At 37.0% G+C, this 14,334-nt stretch overlaps 2 protein-coding genes across 6 annotated transcripts in view; one reads left to right on the top strand and one right to left on the bottom strand.

Moving 5' to 3' along the window:
- LOC306868005 (histone H3.2-like) overlaps positions 1 to 14,334 on the bottom strand; it is a gene marked incomplete at its 3' end in the record, with an annotated part of 468,278 nt that overhangs the window by 81,583 nt on the left and 372,361 nt on the right. The window lies entirely within an intron of this gene.
- amfra (autocrine motility factor receptor a) lies at positions 423 to 12,414 on the top strand. 5 transcript variants are annotated; one of them, XM_079414105.1, is made up of 14 exons: positions 423 to 443; positions 924 to 1,216; positions 1,303 to 1,395; positions 2,825 to 2,989; positions 4,648 to 4,800; positions 4,931 to 4,971; positions 5,060 to 5,192; positions 6,523 to 6,656; positions 7,543 to 7,653; positions 7,735 to 7,925; positions 9,190 to 9,293; positions 9,383 to 9,517; positions 9,615 to 9,805; positions 10,405 to 12,413. In XM_079414105.1, exons 2-14 carry the CDS (start codon positions 974 to 976, stop codon positions 10,580 to 10,582), a joined length of 1,872 nt encoding a protein of 623 aa, XP_079270231.1. In that variant the 5' UTR covers positions 423 to 443; positions 924 to 973; the 3' UTR covers positions 10,583 to 12,413. The 5 variants fall into 5 exon arrangements, with proteins under 5 accessions (XP_079270231.1, XP_079270232.1, XP_079270230.1 ...); XM_079414106.1 differs by having other exon boundaries at positions 882 to 1,216; XM_079414104.1 differs by having other exon boundaries at positions 427 to 608.

Here is a 14,334-nt window from a genome sequence, read left to right as displayed (position 1 = left end):
ATACACATTATGTAAACAAATAATTTTATTTTGGATGCGAGTAATCGTTTGACAACACTAATATATATATATATATATATATATGAATATACACATTAGTTTACAATATAGAATTAGTTATTTATAAATAAAATATTATTCACACACATACACACAATTAACTTTAATCTGAGCTTGCAAACAATGAGCTTCTAGTTAAAATGTTGTCCATTATTACTGATATTTTATTCTAATACCTGTTAAAATATAAACAACAACATAATAATACATAACAACTAGGCTATTTTGACAGATCTTGACTGTGGTAATCATGGTTATTATGTTTTGTAAGGCTATTATGGCTTGTGCTATTTTAAATGTTTTTGTTTACTCGAGAAGAAGACCCGCCTTTTGTCACATAATCACCGGAAGTTCCCATATGACGTCAGAGGCAGCGGAAACAGGTATGAGGGACAGAAAGTGCCAGAAGCAGCCAGAGAAACAGATCTAAACATGATATTTCACCGTTTTATTTAAACCAAGCAGATATCAGACTGATCGCCGAGCAGCACGGGACGGATTTAAAGACCGTCCGATGATTTATGACACTGTTTGTCGTGTGTTAACCAGTACGTAGCCGAAGCAGATTAGCTTCCATGCTAATGTAAAATAATCATATGCTCTTTAAATATAAACGTTGATTTTAAGAATCATAACAATTGAACTGCACTCGTCGTAATGGGGTTTAAACTCAATACATAACGAGATTTTGTCTTTTCGAGTTTGTTTATAGAGTCTCGTGCATGTAAACAGAAAAGGACACGTAGCTACAACAAGAGAGCAGTGCTTGTATTTATATAAACACAGCCTTAGAACAGATCCTATGTGTGTTTGTATTTAAGAGGCGTTTAAATTTGATTGTGAAGAACGTGTCATCTATAAAGGGACTGGGACTGGTAGATCAGAAGAGGAACACTATAAAGTCGAAGTCAGGATGCCTCTGCTGTTTCTGGAGCGCTTCCCCTGGCCCAGTTTAAAGACATACACAGCCCTGAGCACAGTTCTGCTGGCCGGGACCATATTAAGTGCCTACAGCACAGTCAGGGACTCTGAGTACTCGTCTGCACTGACAGAGGACTCCCACAGCACGCCTGATGAGGAGATCAAGCTGGACCACCTCGGGAGTGTGGCCACTAATGTGCTGCTGTACCTCATCACGGACGGCCTCTTCGTCTGGGTGCGTGAGACCCCAGTGGTGTAGATTTAAACCCACAAGGGTGGAACTTTCTTTCTTTTGTTAAAGAAGCTGTCTTGTTCCCGCAGGTGATGGTGAACACGGCGTGCTGCATCCTCATGTTAATAGCTAAAGTGATCCAGTGCATTGTGTTTGGGCCGCTCAGAGTCAGCGAGAAGCAGGTATGAGACCGTAATGCATCCTGTATTCGGCAATTCAGTGCAGTCTGTCTTTGCTGCAACATGTTTAAATAATAATAAGGACATCACAATATCTTTAACTACTTTGTCAGTTCCATATAGATACATATAGTCAGTATTCATTATCTCTGTGCTTTTTATTATTATTACAATTTTATTTATTTACTTGCTTTACTTATTTATTTTTAGTGCTGTCAAACGATTAATCAACATCCAAAATAAAAGTTTTTGTTTACATTATATATATATATGGATGTGTACTGTTTATTTATTATGTGTACATATAAATACACACACATACAGTATATATTTAGAAAATATTTACATTTATACATTATATTTTTATATTTTATATTATATATAAAAAAATTTAATATATAAACAACATATTTTTCTTGAATATACACATGCATGTGTTTGCATTTATATATACATAAGTATACAAACATATGTGTGACCCTGGAGAACTAAACCAGTCTTAAGTAGCTGGGGTATATTTGGAGCAATAGCCAACAATACATTGTATGGGTCAAAATTATCCATTTCTTTTATGTCAAAAATCATTAGGATATTAAGTAAAGATCATGTTCCAAGACGATATTTAGTGAATTTCCTTCCATAAATATATTAAAACTTAATTTTTGATTAGTAATATGCATTGTAAAGGACTTCATTTGGACAACTTTAAAGGTGATTTTCTCAATATTTAGATTTTTTTTTTTTGCTGCCTCAGATTCCAGATTTTCAAATAGTTGTATCTCGGCCAAATATTGTCAGATCCTAACAAACCATACATCAAAGCTTATTTATATTAGCTTTCAGATGGTGTATAAATCTCAATTTCGACACTTATGACTGGTTTTGTGGTCCAGGGTCACATATTATGTAAACAAAAACTTTTATTTTGCATGCGATTAACCGTTTGCAGCACTATTTATTTATATTTTAAGTTGAATTTTTTGTTTTTAATCAATATCTGGAGACTATGCTCAACTGATATAATGCCAGGGTTAACGTACTAAAACAGAAGTTTATTATTCATATATTGTTGTTGGTAGACTTTGAAACTGAAAAGGGGAATATAACCGGTCAAATCAATGCTGTAGTTAGACTCTGAAGACTGGAGTAATGATGCTGAAAATTCAGCTTTGATCACAGAAATAAATTACATTTTAACAATGTATTCAAATAGATCACAGCTATTTTAAATTGTAATAATATTTCACTTTTTACTGTATTTTTGGTCAAATAAATTCAGCCTTGTGAGCAGAGGAGACTTCTTTCAGAAACATTAATTTTTTTGCTCAGTAGTGTACATTTTTGTCACAAGTTCCTGTGAATTTGAAGTGTTCAGCATGCACTGAAGATCTCTTGATGTCAGTCTGCTCTTGTGCTCTTCTCTGTCCGACAGCATCTGAAAGATAAGTTCTGGAACTTCATCTTCTACAAGTTCATCTTCATCTTCGGCGTGCTGAACGTGCAGCGGGTGGAGGAGGTGGTGCTGTGGTGTCTGTGGTTCTCCATGCTCATCTTCCTTCATCTGATGGTGCAGCTCTGCAAAGACCGCTTTGAATATGTGAGCAACACGTCTTCACCACATCAAGAAACACTAATGTTCGTGAAGAGTGGAAGCTTTTATTTATAGTAGTACTATTAGACAAATTCATTCAGGAAGCCATTTACTTTACATGGCATACTGTCATCATTTCCTGTTTTGACAAACATTGTCATTTGCTTAACTGCCAATTTAGTAAAAAAAAAAAAAAAAAACCTCTGAAAAGTGAAATTGCCACATATCTTTTGGAGAATCTGAGACATTTGTTTGTTTTTCTTGACTCAAAATATGAATTGATTTAATTACCTACCTTCCTTCTTTCCTTTGCCGCCTTCCTTTGCTATGTCCTTCACTTCTTATCTGCTCTCTTCATCCTGATTTCCTTCTTTCTCCCCTCCATTAATGCTAGTCTTCTTCCTTTCTTATTGTCTACCTTCCTTCCTTCCTTCCTTCCTTGTTTCCATCTGGTACATCTTACTGGCATCTTTTCCCTCCTTCTTTCTCTACCTCATTCACGCTTCCTTCCTGCTTCCTTATTTGCTTCTTTAGTGTTTTTCCCCTTATTTACTGTCTCTTTCCTTTCGATATTTCCTTCCTTTCTTTCCTCCTCTACTTTTTTAATTTATTCCCCCTTGCTTGATTCATGTTTCCTTCTGTACTTCCTTCGCTCCTTTATTTTACATTATTTACTGCCTCTCTTACTAGATTTCTTCTTTCTCTCTTGCATTTATGCTTCCTATCTTACACCCTTATTTACTTTGTGTTTTCCCTAACTTCCTCCCCCCTTTCCTTGCCTTTTTTATTGACGTCCTCCATGTTTCTTCCTTTTTTTCTTGCTTCCTTTCCTTCCTCCCTTCTTATTTATTTTCTTCATTCCTTTCTTTCCTTTATTTGCTTTTAATTACTTCCTTTCTTGCTTCTGTCATTTTTCCTGTCTTCCTTCCCTCCTTTGTTGCATTTGTTTACTCCTACCTTCTCTACTTACTTGCTCATTTCTCTTCTTCTCTTTTTAGCTTTCTTCCCTTCTTCCCTTTTCCCCTTTCCTTCTTATTCACTTCCTTGCTTCCCTACTTTATTCCTTTTCTGTTCTTATTTACTCCCTACCTTCCTTACTTTCTTCGTTATTTACCTTCCCTCCCTCCGTCCATCTCTCCTTCCTTCACCTACTTCTTTATTCATGTATGTATATCAGTGCTGTCAAACGATTAATCGCGTCCAAAATAAGTTTGTTTACATAATATATGTGTGTGTACTGTGTATATTTATGTATATATCAATACAAACACATGCATGTATATATTTAAGAAAAACATGTTGTTTATATATTAAATGTGTTTATATATAAAATATAATAATATATACGTGTATTTTCAAAATACATTCTGTTTGTATTTGTATAATAGATATACACAGAACACACATGTATTATGTAAACAAAGAAACTTTTATTTTGGATGTGAGATTAATCGTTTGACAGCACTAATTTATATATAATATAAATGTGTATGCATGTAAATATTTTCTAAATATATACTGTCTATAGTACAGTGTGTGTATTTATATATACATAATAAATAAACACAGTACACACACACACATTATGTAAATAAAAACTTATTTTGGATGCGATTAATCATTTGACAGCACTCATGTATATATGGTGTTATTCTCTCTGGCAGCTGTCGTTTTCTCCCACTACTCCGATGAGCAGTCATGTGCGAGTGTTGGCTCTGCTGGTGTCTGTGTTGACGTGCTGTGGCGGTCTAGCAGTGCTCTGCGCTCTAGTCGGGCATCTCCACGGCATGCACACTGTCGCTTTCATGGCGGCTGAGGTAAGAACTCTTTGCAAACCCTTCTAAGTGACCGCAAAGAGAAAAATAGTTGCTCTCATTTGTTATTTGGTCGTCTCTTTTTGACAAACACGTTCTGAATCGAGCCCAAACCTTGTCTCCTGTCCTGCAGTGTTTGCTGGTGACAGTGCGCACAGGACACGTCATCATACGGTGTGTGCTCTGTTGAGAATGCCATCAGATTTCTTCATCGTGAGGGAGCAGAAGCATGAATCTGAAGGTTTTGTTCTGTTATTTATAGGTATTCCATTCACTTGTGGGACCTGAACCATGAGGGAACGTGGGAGAACAAGAGCTCATATATCTACTACACAGACTTCATCATGGAGCTAGCCATCCTCAGCCTAGACCTGATGCATCACATACATATGCTGGTGAGAGAAATACTGGTGAATGGACAAACAGGGTTACATACAAGGAGTGTGCGACTGGCCCATAGCGATTGATGAATCTGGCCTGATAAGACTCATTTGAATTGTATTAGAGTCCTGAGTCTAACATAATGTTCACTGATCAGCTGTTTACAGTTATGACCTTGATTTGGCATGTGATTTGTGGCCCATCAGTCTCAAACATCCTCCAATGGCACCCGTGATTTCTTTCTCCTCTCATGTCTGTGTTTGATCTTTAGATCAGTTTTTTTAATAATTCATAGTAGTGTTGAGCGATATATGCTCAATCATCATAAATCGTCAAAAAATAAATATAATGGAACAAATAAGCCCTAATATTAATTAGTCAGGGCTTAAAGTTCTCCGGCACTCGGCTGTGTGAAAATTAAAAAAAAAAAAAAAAGACATTCCTACATTTAAAATAAACTTGTTGATATCATGTTCGAGTTCACTAGTTCGCCTACCAATGGTATGAGATTCACTCTCAACCAAACTAATATTACTAGCCAATCAGAAGTTTTTGCTCTTAGACACGAGACGCACATAATAGTATCCAGAGATGAATGGAAAAGAAGCCTAAGCCTGCGTCCCAATGTGCATCCTATCCACCCTATCTGCCCTAAATAGTATTGAAAATTACTAATATCACAGAGAATTTAGGATGGATAGTCTGCACATTGGGACACAGGGTGGATCTCGAGCGTGACGCATGGAAAAAGCTGCGAAGCGCAATGGTCAAAGATGATGCGTCACTCTAGCGCATATTTACATAGGAAAGCTATTTACTATGAGCTGTTTACAAAGCTCCACTGCTTTTTAATCACGACATCTCCATAAAAACGATATGATTGTCAGAACAAATTTTAAAAAGGTGCTGTTCGCGCATGATCTCTTAATGGTAACCTACCGGTAATTTTCCAGTAAAGACTGTATGTGTGAAAGGGGCTAAACTCTTCCTGTATGCTGCAAGTTAACGTTCGTCTGTATCCTTTCAAATGTTAAAGTTGTCAGTCATTGCATTCTTTGCATGTGCTGCACTTTATTTGTACCATTTTGTTGTTAGTTTATTAATTAGAATTTGAAAGATAATAATGATAATAATGTCCACTCCCGCAACCAAACCCCCACCCGGGAAAAAAGTTCATGCTCAGGATTTTTTTAAATTTGAATAATCGTCTTGCTATCGTCAAAGGCATCAGCTGCAGGTGATATCTCTTGACTGTCATCGATACATGATGCTATTGTCTGTGGGCACAACCCTAATTCTGAGTATCTGTATGATCATGTATTGTTGTTTCTCAATCCCTTGCAGCTCTTTGGGAACATCTGGTTGTCCATGGCTAGTCTTGTGATCTTTATGCAGCTGCGCTATCTCTTTCACGAGGTGCAGAGAAGAATTCGCCGCCATAAAAACTACTTGCGTGTTATTGACAATATGGAGTCCAGGTGAGGAGCCTGATGCTTTCAGACTTACTAATAACTGCATTTCTATAGGCATTGAATGATATTGCACAACAGGTAAGTAAAGACGCTGACAGATAACTTGTGACGTAATGGGTACAGCTTGTGGCTAGAAACCAGAAGTTTGCACAGGATATCACCTCTGGCCTTTGAAAACAGATTTTACCTTTGATAAGCTGCTTTGTATGTGTGTGACTGCTTGGTTATATCAACTCTTTCCCCGCCAGCGTTTTAAAAAAAAGTTGCCAGCCACCGCCAGTATTTTTGATGATTTTCACCTAAATTTGACGGCCATCAGAATATTTTCTGCTATGAACATATTAACATATTATATATCAAAATAAAGAACCAAGATATATATTTTATTCTATCTTCATGTGTTCATTTTTTATCACCACTTGAACACCTAGAACACGGTTTGCCGTAAAACTCGTCAATGGCGGGGAAGCCTTGTCTCTTATTTGACGAGATATCGCGTCAATGGCAGGGAAAGAGTTAATAGAGTTAATGAGATTAATGCTTCAGGTTGTATTTTCTTTACTTTCTTTTAATCAAATGTATCATGGTTGCTACAGAAATACTGAAACTGTTATACAGTAATAATCAGCATTGATAATAATGTTTCTTGAGCATCAAATCAGCATATTAGAATGAATTAATTACTCTAAATGTTAAAGCTGCAGTCCGTAAATTTTGCCTCTTTGTTGCCATCTCTGTTCAAAAAATAAGTTCTAAACAAAGTCTTCATGTGTATCATATGTTTGAATGTGTTATTCGATGTATATTATGAATCAGAAGTGAGCAGACTGCTCCATTGGCTGATAAAAACCAGACCTGGTGTGTTGACATGAACAACTCTCCTTGTGCGCAGGTTTGCTGTGGCGACGCCTGATGAGCTGGTGGCTAATAACGATGATTGTGCCATCTGCTGGGATTCAATGACTACAGCACGCAAGCTGCCCTGTGGCCATCTCTTCCATAAGTGAGCAATAACCAGCTATTGTCAGCGCTCTAGTGTAGTAATGTTTGAATGTTAATCTGACCAATAATTGTTGATGTCCAGTTCCTGTCTGCGCTCTTGGCTGGAGCAGGACACTTCTTGTCCCACATGCCGTATGTCACTGAACATTAATGAAGGCGGGAGGGAGAGGGAGGAGGGCCAGAGGCAGCCGCTGGATGATAACATTGCTGCTGCACCAGGAACAGAGGCCCGACCGCACATCAACCAGCATAACCACTTCTTCCACTTTGATGGTGAGGTGTTTCTTTACATATTCACACAGAATCCAGACCGTTTACTGAAAGTTAGCTTTAGCAGTGGCTCCATCTTCATGTTTAAGACGTCACTGCCAAAATACTGTCAACTATCATATACTTATTCAGTGCTAAGCTGAGTTGATCCGCCCTAATAAACAACAGTGAACACAGTTTAGCCGATCAATCATAGCAGAATACATTTACTTATTGAAGTCTTATTGGGACAGTAGTAAACAGCCTGTTTATATGGATTGTTAAAAAAATGTAAATACAAAACTGTATGATTGCACAAAATATCTCTCTGTCTGTCTATCTATATTTTAATATTGGTTCAGTGAGATCCAGGAAACGAGTAAAGGCTATGTCAGAGATCAGTTTTCAAATAGAGAAAAAATTAAGTACAATTGTTTTAATACAATAAAAGAATAAAGTAACTTTGAAAATTATAAGAAGATCTAAGTTTAATTCAAATTGTATTCAATAATTTATACTGAAGTGCAGAGTATTCCACAGTGTTATATCTATGGGATGAAGTAGTGAATATAAGAAGAAAAGTCCAGAAGAAGTGAGATGTAAGCAGAATGCAAGGAAAGGGGACAAGCAAAAGAAGCAGAAGAAAGGAGAAAAAAAAAAAAGAGTAGAAGTAAGCCATCACAGTGGGCACAAGGAATATATGAAGGAAACTTGCACCCCCACTTAAATGGTGTTTATGTCTAATAAGAAAAGGTCAAATAGACTTATCCATTATGTCACTTATAAAAATAGATTTCACACCTTTAGAACAAATACAGCAAAGCTAGTTAAATATCATATCTTACATATTACAAAGACACTTTCTGGAAAAGAACACCTAGTACCATTAATGACTAATTCTGAGAAACATTATTACTCGGGCAGTAGTTGAACGATGTCCAGTATCTAACAAACACCAGTAAAGAAGATATATGTGCATAACATACATGCTTTTGGAGAATACTACAAATATTAAATATGACCATAAATCAAGCAAAAATAAAAGATAAACAGTAACAGTAATGAGTAAATAACTTAAATATGAATATTTGATGAGGATTAATATAAGAAGCATAAATCAATAAGTCATACATTAATACATGGAAATGAAAATCAAAGAAAATATAACAACATTGATTATTGGATACACCAAATATATTAGTCTTATTTTTAATAACCTAATAAGCAAATAGGCTTACGGTAATTAAAGCATCATATGATATATTAATCTCCACTGGTTCACTCTCAGGGTCCCGCATTGCCAGTTGGCTGCCAAGTTTCTCTGTAGAGGTCATGCACACCACCAACATCCTTGGTATCGCGCAGGCCAACAACTCACAGCTCAACGCCATGGTGAGTCCTTCTGCTGGCATCCAGCATGTTTACAAACAGCCTCATCTGTGTTTCCATGTTATAAACCTGACTTTCCTTTAACTTCACAGGCCCATCAGATCCAGGAAATGTTTCCACAGGTCCCTTACCATCTGATCCTGCAGGATTTGCAGCTCACTCGCTCTGTTGAGGTCACCACTGATAACATCCTGGAGGGCAGGATCCAGGTACCTTTCCCAACACAGGTGAGGTTAACACCTCTACCTAAAGGTGTTTATTAGTTGCTGAAATTATACATTGCTTGCATAGACACTAATTTAAAAGCATTTTTCTCTCCACTAGCCTGTAGAGCGCACACCCTTACAGGTAAACACTGCTCCTGAAGATTCAGCGGGTGCCAGCAGCAGTTCAGAGGTCGCTGCCCCTGAGGCGGAAGACTTTGAGGTGCGGGGGAGCCGCTTTTCCAAGTCCGCAGATGAGAGACAGAGGATGCTAATGCAGAGGAAGGAAGAGCTGCTGCAAAGAGCTCGCAGGTGAGTCTCCCTATAACTGAACAGCTTGTACTGCTTCGCTGAAACAGTTATGCCATCTTTTCGCCATCGTCATTCACATTATTTGCTGCATTTCACCCCCTAATGGCATTTGTACAGAACTTTCAAGTTTATTCACTGTGGTTGAATGAATTATCAGTATATCCACACAAAAAAAAAAAAAAGATTATCAGCATGTCCACCAATACGTTTGAAGTAGCAGGTTTTCTAGGGCTAATGAAGTTCACAAATTATTTTATTGTTTCGGAAAAAGCACCTATTTTTAAATAAATAGTGTTTGAAGAATAACATTTTAGTGGGAAAACAACACCAATAATTCTTATCTGATTAGATTGTAACATTAACTTGGGTGGTCACATATGGTCTAGTTTAAATATTTGAACAAAGCTCACATTGGGGCAGAATATTCTGATCCACATAGCACTGGTACCACTCTGTTGAAATTAAATGACTTCCAGTCTGTCATATGTCAGAGATAGTGAAAAGCTTTACAGTATCTTCAATGATCAGTGGGAGTGCCCCAAGGCTTTGTTTTAGGTCCGGTTAAGTTTTAATATAACACTCTGTTCTCTCTTTGTTAGACGTTATCTACACAGAAAATCTGATGAAGGAGATGTGTTTTCTGCTCCTGCCACTGATACTGATGATGCCATGTCCTCCATGGAGGATGAAGACTCGGATTCAGTGACCTTGAGGCGCAGACGAATGGCGGCCGCAGCCGAGAGACGCATGCAGAGGCTGGAGCCTCCCCCATTTTGAATCGAGCAAAAACATGCATGATGCGCCTATGGTACAGCCATGCGATCATACAACTCTGGGCTGATCATGCACATTTGTGCTAGATGCAGCTATACATGTACCCATCAAATAAAAAAGACACATGCATCTTTCATTCATGTGTCTTCCGTAGACAATTTTTTTTAAATGTTAGTACCTAAATAAGAGCATGGTTTGGACAGCTGTTCATATACATAAAACAAAAAAAATGGTTTTGGTTCCTGAGTTTGCACTTCTTAAATGTCTTTGTACGAATCGGACAATTTTAATAATATTATGTTGCATACTAACAGTTTGACTCTAGAGCTTAAGCAACAAACAACATGCTGGGGTTGATCTGTGTTGTGAATTTTGAGTTTATTTCTTTTGCCGGCGAATATCCACATGATTTTGCTGCTGTTTCGCATTTCAATCTTCCTTTAAGTCTGTTGGCTCATGCGCTCGAAAAGAGACAATCTTGTGAGTTGGAGCCGTCTCTTACTCTTACAATGCCACCCCAGCATTTTAGTCGCCAAAGACCGTTTAAAAGGAAAGTGGCATAAATCCTAGTGTCTGTTCTCGCATTGTGACAACAAATTGCTCTGTGCATCATCAACGGTGTTCATTTAGTCACATGATCTTGTTTCTGTAGTGTTGTCATTCAAAACGGACATATTTAATTAATCTCTTATTCTAAACTTGTACTAGTGGTTATATAGTGAGGAAATGTTAATTTCCTCTGTTTTGTGCAGCAGTAAAGGAGAAGCATACAGTCAGGGTGGATGTTGTGTTTAATTTAGTGAAAGTCTGTTCAATGTTGTCCTGTTGTAATATAAAAAAATAATAATTTTTTTATTAGGTTCAAATTAAATGGAGCATCTACCCTGACTAAGGTCCTTTTGTTTTATTCACACATAACACCGTTATGGTCATAAGGTCAGTTTTGTAGCTTTTTCATCAGCGTTTTATTCTGTTTGTATTTGAATGGTTTTAAAGACATTTATTACTCAGCGTAGTAATGTATTAATGCCTATAAATGCTTGTTTTTTTAACTGACCCATAGCATTCATAATGCATTTTCACAGGTGTATTTGGCATGGACGCTGCAAACAGTTCAGAATCTTACATGTTGAGTTTGAAGTGAACACGCTTTTCATGTAACAGCACGTGACTTTTAATTTGCATTTGCCTTCTGTTAAATAACCGTCATCTCAAATTCAACCATCACAACTATGGCCACTTATACAAGAACTTATTGGCTTGATAGCCTCTTTGTCGACCTTGAAAATGAAGTACATCTTCAGAATCGTCTGATGTTTTACACTGTGAATCTATTCTATCAAACATTTTTAGTGTCACACATGGGTGTTTTGATCTCTCTTTTTTAACAATTCACGTGGGCGTCTTTTTCTATGCATGAAATCACCGACTCTGTGTTCATGTGTGTTACTTCATCAACTTTCCCAAAGACTCTCCTAGTGATTATAATGAAGCTGGTTGTTGTGATTGTAATGGCCGCAGGTCGATGTAGAATGTTTGTTTTGGTTGCACAGATGCACCTTGCAGCAGTATTTCTCAAAAAATGTATTAATTAAATGTCCACTGGAATGATTCAGATAATAATACATAATTTCATGGGAGGTCAAGCTGTTTGCTGGAAACCAGAGGGAAGCATTGGATTGCTTTATGTACACAATTCATTCGTGCCTCAGATCTACAGTGGATCAATAGTTTGATTTGTGTAAATAATTTTGTAATAAAGACTGTAAAATACGTGTGAAATGACCCTGTACAAAATAAAAGTCACAGCTGCTTTAGAAGCTTTTACCCACATTTCCCAGTGTTTCCGGCGTGTTTTCTGTTCAATATATACAAAAACACAAGAAACGTATAAAAACAGGTGGCGATATTCAGAGCCATGTCTAGAATTTTTTTTTTTTTTTTTTAATTCAGCTTGACTGTTTTTAATTCATAATACTACAAAACATGCACTTCAGAATAAATTACGTTGAGATGAATTTATATAGTGGCAGTAAAAAAAAAAAAGTATATTTTTTTTAAGGAAAATCGAAAAACCTTTCAATTTCATTCATTCTAATCGCAATTATTATTGTTATTATTTATTTAAATAAGGGCATGTAAACAGTGTGAAACTGTCATGTGTGTTCATTGGCACCAGAGGGCACCACAGATCCATCTCCGAACAAAATCGCCATTTAATCTGAAGCCAGTGTTTGCAGGAAACTTCAGATGGGCACCAAGTCACCAGAATATATACTTAAGATAAAAAGACACTTAATTGCGTTATTTTATATTCTGAAAGCCCTAGAGGCAAGTAAATAAGATTAAATGCAGTTTACAAAGCTAACGCAAGCTAAGAGCACACCTATGATCAGATCATTTGATTAAGTGTTCAGCTGTATTCATGACTGAGCTCAGTCTCTAATGAAGAGTTCATTGATTAACGCTTTAGCAGCCATCAGCTCTGCTCATAAAAGAAGAGCTTTAGCTTGTGGTCATTGATATGTGTTGCTGACATCAGTTAAGCCCTAACTAACTCTAAATACAGTGGTGCGATTGAAATAGACAGTCATATGGGTCTGGAACAACAGGAGAGTTAGTACAGGCTAAATGACGATTTGCTTTCATATGGAATAGTTCACTTTGGGTTCAGCCGCCTTAAATGGTTAAGTTGAGAGGTTCAAGGCAGCAACATCTTTCAGACACATATGCATACTCTTCATTTCCGTATAAACACACTAATATTACTCTATCACATATAAATATATATTCCAAAATTCCTGACTCTCTGTGGTCATTAAAAATCCCATGGCACTTCTCGTAAAGAGTAGGGGTGTAACCCCGGTGTCCTGGCCAAATTCTATCTACTGGCCCTTGTCTATCATGGCCTCCTAACAATCCCCATCCACTTGATTGGCTCAATGACACTCTCTCCTCTCCACCTGTAGCTGGTGTGTGGTGAGTGTACTGGCGCCGTTGTACTGTGGCTGCCGTCGCATCATCCAAGTGGATGCTGCACACTGGTGGTGGTTGAGAAGAGACCCCCCCACATGATTGTAAAGCGCTTTGGGTGTACATCAATACACAATAAAGCGCTATATAAATGCATCATTCATTCATTCATTCATGTACACTATATAGGCCTAATGAGATTGAGTGAATATCATATACAGTCCCTTAAGTGCAATTTCATAATTGTACACTTAGGACTAGTCAAGGACAAAAAAAGAAACAAAAAAATGGCATACATTTATGGGTTAAGTGCTTTTGCTCTTCTCTGCATACATTGTGGTGGTAATTAATAGGTTTGTTCATTTCCAGGGAAGATCTAGTAAGTTAGATCAATTATGTTTAATGCTTACGGCACTTAGTTGCATTGTTGTTGTTGTTAATATGTAGATGTTTTGAAATGCACATGTTCACATTGATGTTATTCAAATGAACTGTATCTGAATATCTAACTAAAACATATAAGTGAGAGTTGTCACATAGGGAATTATAGATCTGATTCAAAATCAGACATACGCTAATAGAGAAGCTGTCAGTTTGGCCAGGCCAAAACAATGGGTTTTATTTTTTGTTGTACTTTTGTTTGTACTGTTTAAATTGAGCTGAAAATACTATTTAATGTCAGGTTCCTTCTAACAACTGTGTGCCATGCTGTCAGAAAGAAAAAAAAAAAAAAAATATATATATATAGGCTATATATTCCTTTACATGGATTAACCTACGCT

The sequence above is a fragment of the Barbus barbus genome (assembly GCF_936440315.1).
Source record: "Barbus barbus genome assembly, chromosome: 50".
Classification (NCBI taxonomy): domain Eukaryota; kingdom Metazoa; phylum Chordata; class Actinopteri; order Cypriniformes; family Cyprinidae; genus Barbus; species Barbus barbus.
This window is presented reverse-complemented; position numbering and strand designations above follow the sequence as displayed.